Source organism: Colias philodice, chromosome 21 (genome assembly GCF_061535455.1).
Source record: "Colias philodice isolate Cphi_HAF_F1 chromosome 21, ilColPhil1 Martin Lab GWU primary, whole genome shotgun sequence".
In the NCBI taxonomy this organism is placed as follows: domain Eukaryota; kingdom Metazoa; phylum Arthropoda; class Insecta; order Lepidoptera; family Pieridae; genus Colias; species Colias philodice.
In genome coordinates this window covers 3,610,283-3,626,393 of record NC_143106.1, presented here as the reverse complement: position 1 = coordinate 3,626,393, position 16,111 = coordinate 3,610,283, and the positions used below count along the sequence as shown (strand labels likewise).

Here is a 16,111-nt window from a genome sequence, read left to right as displayed (position 1 = left end):
ATAATGTTTTATTGGAATTTGACAAAATATGTTCTTTGGGAAAAGATGTTCAGTTTTATGGGCTCATTACAAGTATTATGGGGATTTTGTTACATTCTGTATACGTAAATATGATAATTCATAACTATAAATACACAAATACCATAACAAAAAAGTTTGTCAACAAACAATTTGAAATAATTAATAAAATAATTATCCATTTACGTTATTTTTATTTTCTTTTTTGCTGACCCTACCATACGTCAGTGTCAGCTTTGGCCGCCATTGAAGATTCGTTTCTTTAATGAACTGCGTAATAGTAACAAATAAATATATATACCTTTAACAAATAAAAATATATGTATATTATGTGATTAATTCTAAGTTAATGGGCTTTACAAAAATTGTAATAGAAAACAAACGATATTTTTATGCACCAATCACAGCTCACCACGGCTATTTTAATCAAACTACGTTGTTTCTTTTTATTGCATGCATAAAATTTATCATTATTCTAGCACCTAATATTTATCGTAAGTTTGTAAAGGACAACACGCATAATTTAAACTTCTGACATCGTAATGAAAATATATATTTTTTTTACATAACTTTATAATATAATTAATATTGATAAATACATATTTATTTTGATGTGCCAATGATGAGGCAATGAAAACCAATTTTACCTGTTCAATACCACCTGTCAAACTCGAGAAAAGTCAATAAAACTGTGACAGCGACAGAAGAGGTGTCTATTGTGATTTGTGTTACTTCGATTTTAACATCGGCTTTTAGATAAACGCGATAATTAAATATTTCAATAAAAGCGACCGATTTTTCTAGTAGGTAACTGTTATCATATTGTTAAGTTGTTCGTAAGCACGCTCAACATGGAGAAATTTTTACTATTTCTCTCAATTTTATTTACTGTTCCTGCCGCTTATAAAGTGTCTGCATCAAGTGGGTCTATCGAACTCGATGATTTTTCTTTTAATAAAATAATTAATGCATTCTCTGCGTCGTTAGTAAAGTTTGATGTTGCATTTCCTTATGGCGACAAGCATGATGCATTTGTAGCTGTAGCCAAAGAAGCAACGGACGTCAGTGAACTAGTAGTTGCTGAAGTCGGTGTAAAGGATTACGGGGAGAAGGACAACGAACAGCTCGCTAGAAAGTATGGTGCAACCAAGGAGAACTTTCCAGTCGTAAAACTGTTTCTTAAAGGAAAGGAGGAACCCATCACTTTTGATGATAGTCAAGGATTTACAACAGATCAGTTACGGCGTTTTGTAAGACAAAACACTGGAATTTATTTAAGCCTCCCTGGTTGTATAAGAGACCTGGACATGCTTGCTATTGAATTTATGAAATCTGCTAAGGAGAAAAGAAGTAATGTTTTGAAAAAAGTAGAGGTGTCCTTGAAGGAACTAGCCAAAGAGGTAAGTCTCATGAAATTCTTCTGAATTATATCTATCTCCTACATTATCGTAAAATTTATTCCTAGTGGATGTGTTTATTACTACAATTTAGCGCAATTTGGAGCAGAACCATTAATTTAGCTTTGCGAAGGCCAATAAGATGTTAATTGCTATATATATTATAATATACAAGCATTAATTTCACTACAATTAAAATCAAGACCTCTTAACTGTAACAATTGAATTTAGTACTTGAATATAAAAAGATTAGTGTAAATCATTTTAAAATGTTTCAGAATGCAAATACTGGAAAGATTTACAAGACGATTATGGAGAAAATTCTAGAAAAGGGTGATGAATTTGTTAAGACTGAAAACCAAAGAATCAAGAAGGTGATGAGCGGGAAATTATCTGATGAAAAGAAACAAGAAATGGGCCATAGACTTAATATTCTTCAATCGTTTCAATTGCATGAAGTTCAATACAAAGATGAATTGTAATAAATAACACTATCATATAATAATTACACATTCCAAATTTTTTAAGTTTTAATATATCAAATTATTTTATGACTGAGTGACTTATTGATGAGAAAGCAATATCACTTTAAATGTTTTAAGCAATATATTTCGTTTCTTTCCTTTATAAGGAATATCTTCATTTCTTTATAATAAATCTATGAAGAGAAATTGTTTGATAGTTTGTGTTTTCATAAGTTTAATTTAATTGAATTATATTTTTATGTATTAGTGATATGCACAGTGTGGTTTAGTTGTACACTAAAGAAATAAAGGTGTGAAAGAAAACTTCTTTGTTTTATTTCCTGTTTCCGTGTAATGAAATCATAAGAATTTATTACATGTGTAATGTAAGATAACAAATTTATCATAAAACTTACATCTATATACAAAACTATTTCATCAGTGAAAAACACAAAATATATGCTAGATGTTCGAAGCAAATTTAAATTTCTTATGTGGTTACAAACTATTCTCTATCTTGATATGTCATATAAAAAGTACTAAATTTCAAATACTCCACATGTTACTTGTTGATTTCATCAAATCCCATTATCACAAAGTCAGCAAATCTATACAATAAGTATTATCCTAGCAAAGGAATTATAAAAAAGTAAATCTAACCTTAAGATTACTCTTCAGAAAATGCTATGAATTATTTTAAGTAAAACTTATGACTTGCAAATAGAAATAAACATTAAAAACCTATGGAAATTTAAAATCACAAAAGGATAGTTGTCTGAAAGAATCTTATAATTGGCAGTGATATTGAACAGTCTTATGTGAACCAGTACTGCAACATATGAATAACATTATTATTACTTATCATAAAGCAGTCAAATTGTAAATAAGATGTCCATATTCATACAGGATTATTATGTATGTTTGTAAAAATACATTCATCTCTCTCTATTATGCACATATAATTTGAATATACATTATATCAAGCCTCATTTATCTAAGAAGTTAATGGATTTGTGTGTTCAGGAAATTGATATTTGCATTGAAGATGTTAAATATATTTTATCATTGTGTAAAAAAAAAGGAATGAAAAGTGGATAAAACTTTTATGGACTTTTCTTTTAAAATAAGAGAAAATTTCTAAGAATTTATATTATGGCTGAATATTTGTGGCACCTGGTACCCTGTTCTTGCACAATTTGTCTACTGAACATAAAATCCTGTACTAACAAAACATTCAGACTGATAATAAACATTTAATATTTAAAATATTGCAACAATAATATAGACTCAGACAGACCACATCCTTATTTCACATAACATTAGTTTTAAACCGATTAAAATTATTCAGATTTTTCACTATCCACTTTCAGTTCTTTTAATTGTAGCACAACACCATCAGATTCGTTTGTTTCTGGATCTTGACTTTTGTCCACACTTTTTGGTTCAGGGGTGTCGGTATCCTCACTTCTAGTGATACTGCTTTCATCGTCTGACGATGCGTCCTGAGTGTAGAGGCTACATTTTGTTCTAACAATTTCTTGGGCTTCCGCAAACTTTGCTTTCCATAGTTCGGCATCTGTAAATTTCAGTCAAACTTTTATTAGTGACTATGCAGTGGGTTGAATTCTCATATTTTTATCCTAGAGAACAATAATATATATAATATAACTTCAAAGAACTATACTCCTTTCATGTATATGAATGTTATTTCTCAAAGCTCTGACTAATTGAATTTTATTTCTACTGAAAATTTCATCTAGAATGATAAATTATATTCTAAATTTACATAATATAAATCTTAGCTTCATTTTAATTTACAAATTTAATTTTGACTTTAATATGCATAAGTTCACCCATCTGCAAGGTAAATTAATAAGATATTTAAAAACTATACTTACTCTGGGCATTCCCAAACTTAATAGCAAGTAACTCTTGTTTCATAGTCTCATCTGCGTAGTCAGCGAACACTGACCAATTGAACGCTTTATCAGATCCACAGTGCACATTCATTCTAATATCGGGAGTTATAAAATGGTTAGCACACACTTTCAGTGTCTTGTCTCTCCTCATGACCACTCTTACAGTGTGATTAATTTTATGGCGTAATAATTTGATGTCTCCTGTGCCCCTTTCCTGAAAAATTACCATCAATGTAAATTATTTTAATAACATGGTTAAACAAAGTAGTGATTTTAAAAGATCCAGAATATGATAGCATGTCCTCTATTTACTACTTAATTAATGTTCGTAAGTTAAATTTAAAACTTATTGTTTTACCCAATAGTGTTCTGACAATGGAAAATAATCATTACCGATTAACCTAAATTACAATATTGTTTTACACATTGATTGTAATTAAGAAAACTATTTCAATTAATTAACTGATAGTAGGAATGATCATTAACAACTTATGACTAAATATTAAAGTAATTCAATAAATACTTCTATGTCATTTTTTTAATAATTGTAAACATATTTCTAACAATGAAATATTTTCTTTTGTCTCATGAGAACAATAAAATGAGATGGAAGAACGCTAACCTTCCACTCATGGTCGCTGGTATCATATCGGTAGAGTCTGGCGCGAATTTTCACGAGCTCCTCTTCATCTTCCTCGTTTGTCTGGATGTCTACTAACGGCAAGGAGACAATTGGCTCATAATGAGGATCATGTTCTGGCGTGTCAGGATCACCAGCTTCGCTCTCGCTATTACGCCTCACACTATCCTCAACCTGCAAACAAAAACATCAAACAATACCTCTACATTGTACAATAGAAAATACAATAGCTTAGCTAAAAACTTACCGGAGAAGACATTTTATTACACAAATAAAATATTTATTTAGTTTCTAGACTAACAAATAATAAGATTTTATTGCTACTCAAAAAATTAAGAAATTACAAAAGAAACAAACTTCGTTATTTAATTCCAAAGACAAAAGAATTATGAAGATTGAAGTGACATGAAACATAGTGATGCCACCATAAAATATTAAAATAAACAAACAACATTTATTAGTTTATCATGTTTTATTATGAAATCACATAGCTTTCAGCTCAAATTCATCTGGAAAAAGTTTCATATTGGGAATGTTTTTATTTATACAATAACTTCTAAGATAACTTCAATTAAAATTTACAAGTAAATTGCAATATAAAAAAGGTGTTACAAATTTTTATATATTTTTACCTCTCAGGAATTCGATAATTAGAGCAAAATTATTCTGCATATTTTCACCTTTATAACAGACTTCTTCTTTTCTTCTTCTTCTCTTTCTTAGAACAATACATACATCGTGCATACATCTATGTGTGTGGGTGAATGGAATGCTTTATCATAAAAAAAAAAAACATGATGATTTGTGTCCACATAATATTATCTGTAGTTAGGTTATACTCTGTAAGATGACTTAATCTGTATTCTGGGTATTCTGTAGTCTGTGGATCTGTATTCAACAAATCTGTCAGAATCTGTCAATTGTGAATTGTCAGAAGTTGATAACTTTCTTGCTAAATAAAAACAAATATTGTAAAATACCGATAAATATTTTTTTATTTGTAAAGGTAAAATAAACTCTTTCACCCTGTCTTCCCAACATTCCTCTTTCAAAGCCTCGGGTAAGTCATTGTAGTTTTTTTATCGATAAAACTGAAAATGTGTTATTAGCCTACCTATGTTTCACCGACCTATTTTTGTGTTTATTTTTATGCTTTTTGTAATCATAACGATGGTCTCAATTGTAAATCCAATATCCGGACTATTGGTCTAGTTTTGTACCATTCAACTCAGTCCGCTGTAATTGGACTGTAAATGTCTAATATGATATAGACATGAGAAAAAGATAAATATTTATTTATATTTTTACAATCAATTTAGATAAATCCGCGAGGATGCAAAACATAGCAAAAATGATAACAGAGCAACTACGCAATCCAAACGAACTGGATATAAGTTTAAGAATGGAGTTTGGGCCATTTGAAACAGTCCATAAATGGAAAAGGATGTCTGAATGCTATGAATTTGTTGGAGCCAGGTAAAATTTAATAAATACTATTCACTGTAAAAAAATTATGTGTGGAAATCTATACTAATATTATAAAGAGGAAAGGTTTGTATGTATGTATATATGGTTTTCACGCATAAACTACTGGACCGATTTTGATGAAATTTGGCACAGATAATCTTTAGACCCTGAGAAAGAACATAGGCTACCTTTTATTGCGAAATATGTACCATGGGCGAAGCCGGGGCGGACCACTAGTAAAATATAATTTGCTAAAAATAATACATACTTCTTATACTCAAAAAGTTGATTCAAATGTAAACTTTATTATTAAAATATAAATACAAAATAGTAAATACCATACTCACATCTATTGTTTTATAACTTTTATACTAATGATATTATATGATATAGATATACTACAAACTGGCAATCATTTTTTTTTCAGACGAAGTAAACATACTGCAGTTGCTTATAAAGATGCAATATATGTGTTTGGAGGTGATAATGGAAAGTCCATGTTAAATGATTTAATAAGGTTTGATATAAAAGAAAAATCATGGACAAAAACTGGATGTATGGGAACCCCACCTGCTCCAAGATATCACCATTCTGCAGTGGTATGTCATGATTTAAATAAAAAAATTATATTGGCAGTATTTTCATTACAATTATTAAGTTATTTTTATACACTACGCTGTACAAAAAGCAGGTATAAATTTTTTATTCCTATTTTTTGTACAATACAGATATAGTATTTTTTAACATATTACTCTCTTATATATATTATATACATAGCTGAAATAAAGCGCATAGATTAATCAGATCTATATTTAGATGAGAAATTAATTATTTCTTTATGCTTCTGTAGTTTATTCCTTTAGTTATATAAGGTGGAAAAATACATTGACAGGTGCATCGCTCATCTATGTTTGTGTTTGGTGGCTACACAGGAGATATACTGGCCAACTCGAACCTTACAAATAAGAATGATCTCTTTGAATACAAGTTTCAAAGTGCACAGTGGGTTCAGTGGAAGTTTACAGGACAGTATGTACATACTTTAATTATTACATTTTTAGTGTTTGAAATAAAAATTAATTTTAATTATGTTCTGCTGCTACCAAATTTTTGCTTTTTTTTATTTCTTATATCTGTATAAACATGTTTTATTCTAAAAAGGAGACTGGTCATGGCCCGTACAAATACATTATAATTCTCTTTTTGTTCAACAAATGATTTATATTGTTTATAGAGAGCCAGTACCAAGATCAGCCCATGGTGCAGCTGTGTATGATGATAAATTGTGGATATTTGCTGGATATGATGGCAACGCAAGATTGAATGACATGTGGACTTGTAATTTAGTGGTAATTATAAATATATGTATATTTTACTCGCATAATATATCAAGACCCAGTTAAAAATATAGACAATATAAAGGTATTGAAATGATGCTATATTAGGTGAAAGAGATAGAAAATGAATGTACAGTAATTTTTAGATTGTACATATGTAGTATGCAAACACAACTTTCCTGTTTGTAATAGGATATATTATAAGATTATAAAATATATTAATAATTATCCACTAACTGTATAAATTTTAATTATTATTAAACTTTCAGGGTGAGAATCATCAGTGGGAGCGCATAGAGCAAAAGGGTGAATGTCCCCCGACATGCTGCAATTTTCCAGTAGCAGTTGCGCGCAATAAAATGTTTGTCTTCAGTGGACAAAGTGGCGCCAAAATCACAAATGCGCTTTTCCAATTTGATTTCGAAACTCACACGTAAGTAAAATTTATTGAAATAAAATTTTATTTCTGACATTATCCTGGTTGCTATTCTGTATAAATAAAAAAAAAGACGTGTGGCACTCGGGGACTGCCGCGGTAAAGCTATTGCATGCTTTGCCTTCAAGCCACACCTCCGTGCCCGTCGGAGTGGGGAGTGTGAGATTTTTTCGTTACGGAATTTCTGGATTTGGTCCCCGCGCTTAAGGCCCGCGATAGAAGCTATGCAATAACTTAAAAAAGCCCATTTCATTTGGTCAACAAAAGTTTTTAACACTTATAAACATGTCCTTTATTTTAAAAAATGGGAGAATGTTTTCTTCATTCTTCCATAATTCATTTACATTCATATCCACAGAATTACAATCAACATTATTTATTATGCTTGCATACTGCGTAATATCACGAACTAACCATAATGCAAAGTATGTTTAATATATGTACCACAATTTCAAATAAATTAACCCATTGAGCCCCAAACGGCCCGATCGGTCCACGACACAATAGATTTTCTATTGTGTCTGTGATTACGGGGCCTGAGTTATTAATTATAATTTGTCAATACATACCAGTTGGAGCCGCGTATGCACGGAGCACCTACTCCGCAGCGCAGGCCCCGCCCCCGCGCGTCGCTACGGGCACGTGATGGTGCACCACGCGAGACATCTCTACGTGTTCGGCGGCGCTGCGGACAGCACGCTGCCCTCCGACCTGCACTGCTACGACCTGGACACGCAGATGTGGTGAGTTTACGAAGTTTTTTTTGGCTTTATGTGTGTGGATATGGTTTTTTTTTTGACGTGGCAACGTCTTTTAATTCGATCGAGCCGGCTGCACGCACGAAAAAACATGACTCATGCGGCGTTACCTCGCTCTGAGGCGTTCCATGAAAGGCTTGAAGTGCTAGCGAGAGCGCGGAACGAGCGACAAAGAAGCACAATCGGACGTTGTCACGTTCAACTATCGTCAGTAAACCGACTTTACAGACAACCAATTTTTTTTTTCGGAAAAAGAAATAGGTTTACCAGGAGTGTTAAACAGCTAGACTGCAGTATACATAATCTATTTAATAGTAAGTCTATATGGAAATGATAGAAGGTGACATGACAGTATAAAATGAGGTAGTCTAAATGAAAAATATTTCTTATCGATAATGATCAAGCAATAGAATATTTCAAAAGCACATATTATTGTGATAAAAGCTGCTACGGCATGCCTACTTTAAATGCATATTGAAATTACTCAGCAACGTCATTTGTTATAGGTCAGTGGTGAACCCAGCACCTGACTCGCAGATCCCATCAGGCCGTCTTTTCCACGCGGGCGCGGTGATGGGAGACGCTCTGTACATCTTTGGTGGTACTGTGGATAATAATGTTAGGAGTGGCGACCTCTATCGTTTCCAGGTAAGTCACTTAAATAAAATGTGTTGGAAATTTGCACTTGTCTATAAAATTGAAATTAAATATTAATGAATTATACTGAATTTACTTACTAACTAACTTAATTCTAAATTACAAGTTTTGCATTTGAACAGTGAATTTTTATTAGTATAAAAAGGTCAGTTTATTACAGTAATATTACTTACCACACTTCAATGTATAGCGGTTAGCATCTGATAACAGATAAGCATATTTATTTATTCCCATACTAGCTTACCGCCCGCGGCTTCGCCCGCTTTGTCTAAAACCTAATAAATTATATACTAAAACCTTCCTCTTAAATCACTCTATCAATTAAAAAAAACTGCATCAAAATCCGTTGCGTAGTTTTAAAGATTTAAGCATACAAAGGGACATAGGGAAATAGGGACAGAGAAAGCGACTTTGTTTTATACTATGTAGTGATTATGATAATTGTTAGCTATCGAACTTCCCGCGGTGCACTCTGCACGACGACTTCGGGCGCATCCTCAAGTCGCAGCAGTTCTGCGACGTGACGCTGCTGGTGGGCGGCGAGCAGGCCGCCGTGTTCGCGCACCAGGCGATGCTCGCCGCGCGCAGCCAGTACTTGCGGGCCAAGATCAAGTGAGTGGAGCCCCAATTTGATACTTCTAGGATAATTCCCAGATTCGAATATCAATTTATGTTGCATATTCTTAAAAAGATTCACAACTAATGATTTGAATTTCTACAGCAAACACATACACTCAGTACACACACACACACGCGTGCACAAAAAAAGGCGCGCCAACCCACAAGCTCAAACATTTATTTATTCGATTAAACTTCTTCAAGAAGCACTTTTGAATCGTCATAACATATTTTTAACGTTTACCACCGATTCGAAAAGCTATGAAAAAACTAAATAAATATCTTACAAACTATGTATGTGTATATGAATTAATATACTTAATAGGAATTTCAGCAATTTTTTATTTATTTTTTCTTATGCCTAAATTTATCAATATTTATAATTGATTTATAGGGAAGCGCGTGAAGAACTAGCGAAACGCATTGCATCCGGTGAAGAAGAAGCAGAAGAAGAATTTTCGTACAAATCTCGTCCGCAGCTCACGGTCTTATTACCAGAGGCCACACCAGAGGCGTTCCGCATGGTGCTCAATTACATTTACACAGATCGGATCGATCCTACTGAAAAAGGTAGGACGCTATAATTGTCTATTGACTTTTTTCTTGGCCAATATAACAATATGATATTTTTCCTCATCTTCGATTTTAGATACGATAAATAAAGGTCAAAAACATCAAACATAATATATAAAGGCAATAAAATTTAAATTGCAGACTTTTTCAGTTTGAAAAAAGCCTTTTTTATCTATTCGAAAATGAAGTTACTTAGTTAAAAACTCATTACAGATGAAGACCCCGCATCCCCAGCGACGATTCTGCTAGTCATGGAGGTGCTACGGCTTGCGCTACGGTTGAGCATACCGCGGCTACGCGGGCTGTGCGCTCGCTTTCTACGCGCCAACCTGTGCTACGGCAACGTGCTGCCCGCGCTACACGCCGCGCACCAGGCGGGCTTGCATTGTATCAAAGAATATTGTTTGAGGTGAGTAGCGCTTCCAAAAAGCATACGGGTGCTACGTACGCTATCTACGCGTTAATCTGTGCTACGAGAACGTGCTGCCGGCGCTACGCGGGTTTTGCACGCGCTATCTACGCGCCAACTTGTGTTACAGGAACATGAAGGATCACGAAAGATTGAAGGATTAAGGTCAACAAGTAGATTTTTTGCATAAAATAATACAAATCAGAAAAATTTAACAAATAAGCTTTTGCTAAAACATAAAACAGCTTAACTATGTAAATAAGCTTTGGTACGGGAGCTATTAACGTTTTAAAAAAGTCGTTTTAGTATAGTTGGGTTTTTGATATACTGTTTCTCTTGCTATTTCGGTTAGAGTCCGGGCTGAAGATTAAAAATTACGCGTCAATAAATGACTTTAAATTACGGATATTTTCCTGTGCAGATAAGATTCGCACTAATAAACGCAACCACTGCGGCCAGCCAGACAGCCCGGACTCTAACCGAAATAGGAAGAGAAACAGTATATCAAAGAACCAACTATAATAAAATTCTCTCTTGTCAACGTTGGTAGCTTCTATACGATTTTGTATAAATAAAAACACGTTTTTCAAAAAAATAACACTAGAAACCTACCACCAGGTTCGTGGTAAAAGAGTACAACTTCACGCCGATCGTGATGTCGGCGGAGTTTGAGCGCATGGAGCAGCAGCTGATGGTCGAAGTGATCCGCCGCAGGCAGCAGCCGAGCAAGAACCCGGCCACTGCGCAACATGATGTGGATGATGAGATTATTGGTAAATATCACAATTTCTGAGATATGACCATAGACAATCCATAGATTTACCACTCACCATAGAGAAACTATACATAGATGAACCACTTGCCAAATTTCTCAATAACTTTTTTTATTAACGATAACAACACAAACAATAATGAATGTTTTATTATGTTATGCAAATTCGTAAAGTGAGAATAAATTAATAAAAACAAGCACAAATTGGGCTTAATACGCAGCTGATTATTCTCTCTGCCAAAATCAAAATGTTCATAAAAAAACGTTTCAAGCACAATGCTATTCAATTAATATTCTGACAATTTAATTCTTTATCAAACTGTCAAACTGGCCACCACCAAAAAAAATCATTCAGGACATGTGTATTTTCCATAGAAATCTAAATAACAAGACACATAGAAGTGTTATAATGTCATAATTCGTATATAAACCGCTGTCGCCAAAATCAACACATTTAAATCGATAGCTAAACAGTACACACAAGTAAACTATGCCTTTTATTGGACAGGTTTTAGTGACATCCGCTCAAATAAGCTATTAATTTATTTATAACTAGCTTCCGCCCGCGACTCCGTCCGCGCGGAAAAATTAAGATTTATTTACTTCTACGTATTTTTCCGGGATAAAAAGTATCCTATTTTATGCCCAGGATAATAAGGTATAATTATACCAAGTTTCATCGAAATCGAACCGTTAGTTTTTACGTGATGCCTTCACATACAGACAGACAGACAGACAAAAATTTTTTAATCACATATTTGGGTTTGGTATCGATCCAGTAACACCCCCTGCTATTTATTTTTTCAATATTTTCAATGTACAGAATTGACCCTTCTACAGATTTATTATATGTATAGATGAATATTCAAACTGGCCACCAATAAAAAGCAAAACATTTCAGGTACAACCCTCGAGCAGGACATGTGCGTGTTCGTGTCAGGCGGCGGCGCGGAGCTGGCGGACGTGAAGCTGCGTGTGGGGGGGGGAGCCCGACCCGCTCACAGGTCCATACTGGCCGCACGAGCTGCGTACTTTGAGGCTATGTTCCGGTCTTTCTCGCCGCACGACAATATTGTTAATGTGAGTTTTATTGTAGACTAGCGACCCGCCCGCGGCTTCGCCCGCGCAGTCAAAGAAAATCCCGCATAGTTCCCGTAAAAAGTAGCCAATGTCCTTTCTCGGGTATCCAAATATCTCTATACCAAATTTCATGCAAATTGGTAAAGTAGTTAAGGCGTGATTGAATAGTAGACAGACAGACAGAGTTTCTTTCGCATTTATAATATTAGTATGGATTTGTGAGATATTTAAGTACATATGTTTTCCTTGTACTATTTTAAGCTTTTTTTTTATTTTATAAGTTCCGTTCTTATGTTTTATAGGTCAAAATTTCTAAATCTGAGAATTTTAAGTGTCTTAGATCTCCCATTTTAACTCTATAACTACTTATTTCATACCATCTAAATAAATAAATGTCAAATAGATTCAAATCTGCGATACGGTGCCATCTGAAGAGGCATTCGACTCGCTGCTGCGATACATCTACTATGGTGACACCAACATGCCAACAGAGGACTCGCTTTATCTCTTCCAAGCCCCGATTTATTATGGTAATTTATTTAATTTATATATAATGAAATTGTAAACTATAGCATACAGATGTATATTGAAGTGAAAACTTCTTTAGCGGCGTTGAGCACTTTTTCTGTAATGGATATAAAATCTTAAACTCCCGTCAGGACACGTGACCTGATCGAAAAAGCGTAAGACGGATACCATTCCAAAATATCAAACATGCTCAACGTTAATAATCAAGTTTTCACTTCTGCCGGCACTCCCGGAGTGCAACCCGTCTTTTTTTTAATACTTTTGTTAGATTTTTTTTTATTTTTTAGACATTATTGAGGCCATCTGTATACTAGTCCCTTTCTTTTGTAACAAAAGTTAATTTCGTACGAGTTAGTTGTAAACAAAAAATTAACCAAAGTTACAAAAATAGGGACTTGCTAACTAATTGCTAAAAAAACGTGGTAAATAATTATTTCCGTATTTAAACGATTCAAAAGCGCTTCTAAACGAAGTCTAGTTGAATTATTATCAATTCATATATTCGTTTGAAATTTTTGTAATAGTACTTAACTACTTAGTTCAAAAATATTTTTATATTCCTGATATTATAAATATTTTCATCATCATTTAAACAGGATTCACAAACAACCGCCTGCAAGTGTTTTGCAAGCACAATCTACAAAGCAACGTGTCCCCAGAGAATGTTCTAGCAATACTACAAGCGGCGGACAGAATGCGTGCGGCCGATATCAAAGAATATGCGTTGAAAATGATCGTGCACCACTTTGAATTGGTTAGTATATTTTGATGAAACTTGTTTTTTTTTTAACTTTTTAAGAACTTAGATTTTGGACAAAATTGTGATAATTGGGATTTGTAGGTTTTACCTGTAAGCACAAAAGTCGTAAATAAAGATTTAAAAGTGTTGTGTCCAATGTTTGATGAAAAACAGTCAAATACTTGCAAGTTCATTGCATCTTTTTTAATTAAATGTAAATATGTAATTAAAATGATGCGAACTTCGCGATCTTCTGTCTCTTTCTATCTTCTGACTTCTGTCTCCTTGCTATATATATGTATATAAAAACTCTATATAATTTTGTCCCTTGATATCAAGCAGCTTTAACTTTTTACAAAAATATATCAGTTATATAATATTTCTCTTCCAGGTGGCGCACCAAGACGCAATAAGGAACTTAGCACAGCCACTCCTAGTGGATATCATTTGGGCTTTAGCAGAAGAGCCTCGCCATGACACTCCCCTCCCCCTCCAACCCCGATCCCTCCCCTCATCCTCCTCCGCTGATACACTTGTAGAGGATGAGTATACCCGTCATAGGAGTACCAAGTAGTAGGAACATTAGAGCCAAAGGAAAATTATAACTCCCCTTCCCTAAAGTGTATTCAGGATTGGCCAAAATGTAATTAATGGCTATAAATGGATTGGTATGGTAAGGCATTCCCCGATTCCTCTAGTGATAATATCGTTGAGGATATTACAGCCGTCATAGGAGTACCAAGTAATAGAAAAATTATAGTGGTATGAACATCCTTTTTCCTTAGTGTGTTGTACTTTTTCAAGATTGACCAAAAAGTAGATAATGGCTGAAAATGGATTGGTATAGTAAGGAACATCTTCTCTTTGACAGCTGACAGTCACGAAGGGGATAATGAGTACAGTACCAACATCAAAGGAAAATTATAAATTTTTCCTTGTAACGTATGTGGACGGTTGGTATAGTAAGGTACTCCCTTCCTCCTCCGCTAATACACTAGTAGAGGATAATGAGTACAGCCGTCATTGTAGTAGTTATACTAGTATGTACGCTTTTTCCTTGTAGAGTTTCTTTCCATTATCTACATTTTGGCCAATCCTGGATGGATTGGCCAAAATGTAGATAATGGCTAAAAATGTATTGGTACATATAGTAATGAAATAAAGATAATATAGGAGAAAATTCAAGATAATTTTAAATGAACTTAAATATATCTCTGGCTTTGGATTACATATAGCTCGAAATTATAAACATTTGTTTGGGGCATATCGGAATTGCCTGTATTAATTATTAATTGTATATTATTTTAGATTTATATATTTCGCCTACATAGTAGTTTACAAGACATTGATAAAGATATTTTAAATAACTCAAACGTTATCTTTGAATACTAATTCAGTTCAATTTTTACTTGTGGCAATTTTGCATTCATGACATTCGCTGTGTTTAAAAATACTTAGTTATTCCTTTTCAATTGTTCATGCTCAGTATTGCAGCCAATAAAGATTTTGGAACGAAGTTCCTTCTTGCGCGTTGCAAAAGAGGGCTAGCCGAAAAAATTGAGACCAAAAGTTGTAACGACAATTTTTTTTATAGTTGCAAGCCGTGCAGGGTGCACGTGTTTCTCTATCTATCTCTCTTCCTCATAGAACTTCGTTCCATCCCGGACTCCCTTGACAGTTGACACCTCTAATTTTTTTTATAATTCATTCCTTTGCCCTTAATATACATAGAAATAAAATCGGTTAGTTTACAGTATTCAAATATCTCACGCGCGTATACTACCTACGTGATAGCCTTAAGAAACGCTTTTAGTAGTTATAAATTATTGTAACAAATATATTTATATTTATTTCTTAGGTATAAAAAAAAACAATTCATATTTAAGGAAGTCGTTCCTCCTAATTATTTTAGAATTTAATACTGATTAAATTTTTTTTATATATGATTATTTCTGATTTAATTATGATTAATAGTTGTTTTTATAATACTTATCTACTGATGTTACATTTATTTTTTTAATTATGGATCTGTATGATTAAATCTTAAAATTTTAAGCATTAATTGAAGATAGTTATTATTATTTATGTGTACTAATCATAGAAGTTAACTATTTATATTTAACTACAACTTAAATGACCATAAATTAAAGAGTTTATTCTGATTGTTACCACATTATTGTGAAGATCGTGAGTTATAAGCTCGAAAATTGAAATGCCAATGAAACAAAAAACTTCGAGATCAATCTATTTTTGTAATGTGAAAAGATACCAGTTGTTCTTTCACCACATCCCATGCATT

The 16,111-nt window shown here is 33.3% G+C and overlaps 3 protein-coding genes across 4 annotated transcripts; 2 read left to right on the top strand and 1 right to left on the bottom strand.

Annotated features, from left to right (window-relative positions):
• Positions 1-701: 701 nt before the first annotated feature.
• Positions 702-2,177, top strand: wbl (endoplasmic reticulum protein 29-like protein wbl). The gene is made up of 2 exons (XM_089708410.1): positions 702-1,418; positions 1,694-2,177. Exons 1-2 carry the CDS (start codon positions 870-872, stop codon positions 1,895-1,897), a joined length of 753 nt encoding a protein of 250 aa, XP_089564536.1. The 5' UTR covers positions 702-869; the 3' UTR covers positions 1,898-2,177.
• A 16-nt stretch (positions 2,178-2,193) lies between these two features.
• Positions 2,194-4,834, bottom strand: LOC149478782 (ran-specific GTPase-activating protein-like). Its single transcript, XM_089708411.1, has 4 exons — positions 4,686-4,834; positions 4,421-4,612; positions 3,778-4,012; positions 2,194-3,455 (listed from the first exon to the last, which is right to left on the bottom strand). Exons 1-4 carry the CDS (start codon positions 4,695-4,697, stop codon positions 3,220-3,222), a joined length of 675 nt encoding a protein of 224 aa, XP_089564537.1. The 5' UTR covers positions 4,698-4,834; the 3' UTR covers positions 2,194-3,219.
• A 524-nt stretch (positions 4,835-5,358) lies between these two features.
• On the top strand, positions 5,359-14,875 carry Lztr1 (Leucine zipper like transcription regulator 1). 2 transcript variants are annotated; one of them, XR_016317320.1, is made up of 17 exons: positions 5,359-5,498; positions 5,758-5,914; positions 6,333-6,504; positions 6,798-6,934; positions 7,140-7,254; positions 7,512-7,675; positions 8,251-8,421; positions 8,943-9,084; positions 9,542-9,705; positions 10,106-10,281; positions 10,498-10,693; positions 11,312-11,466; positions 12,367-12,545; positions 12,949-13,075; positions 13,670-13,827; positions 14,204-14,455; positions 14,491-14,875. XR_016317320.1 is itself a non-coding variant. In XM_089708558.1 (16 exons), the coding sequence occupies exons 2-16, from the start codon at positions 5,772-5,774 to the stop codon at positions 14,384-14,386; spliced, it is 2,382 nt and encodes a 793-aa protein (XP_089564684.1). In that variant the 5' UTR covers positions 5,359-5,498; positions 5,758-5,771; the 3' UTR covers positions 14,387-14,875. The 2 variants fall into 2 exon arrangements, 1 of the variants encoding a protein (XP_089564684.1); XM_089708558.1 differs by having other exon boundaries at positions 14,204-14,875.
• The last annotated feature ends 1,236 nt before the right edge of the window (positions 14,876-16,111 follow it).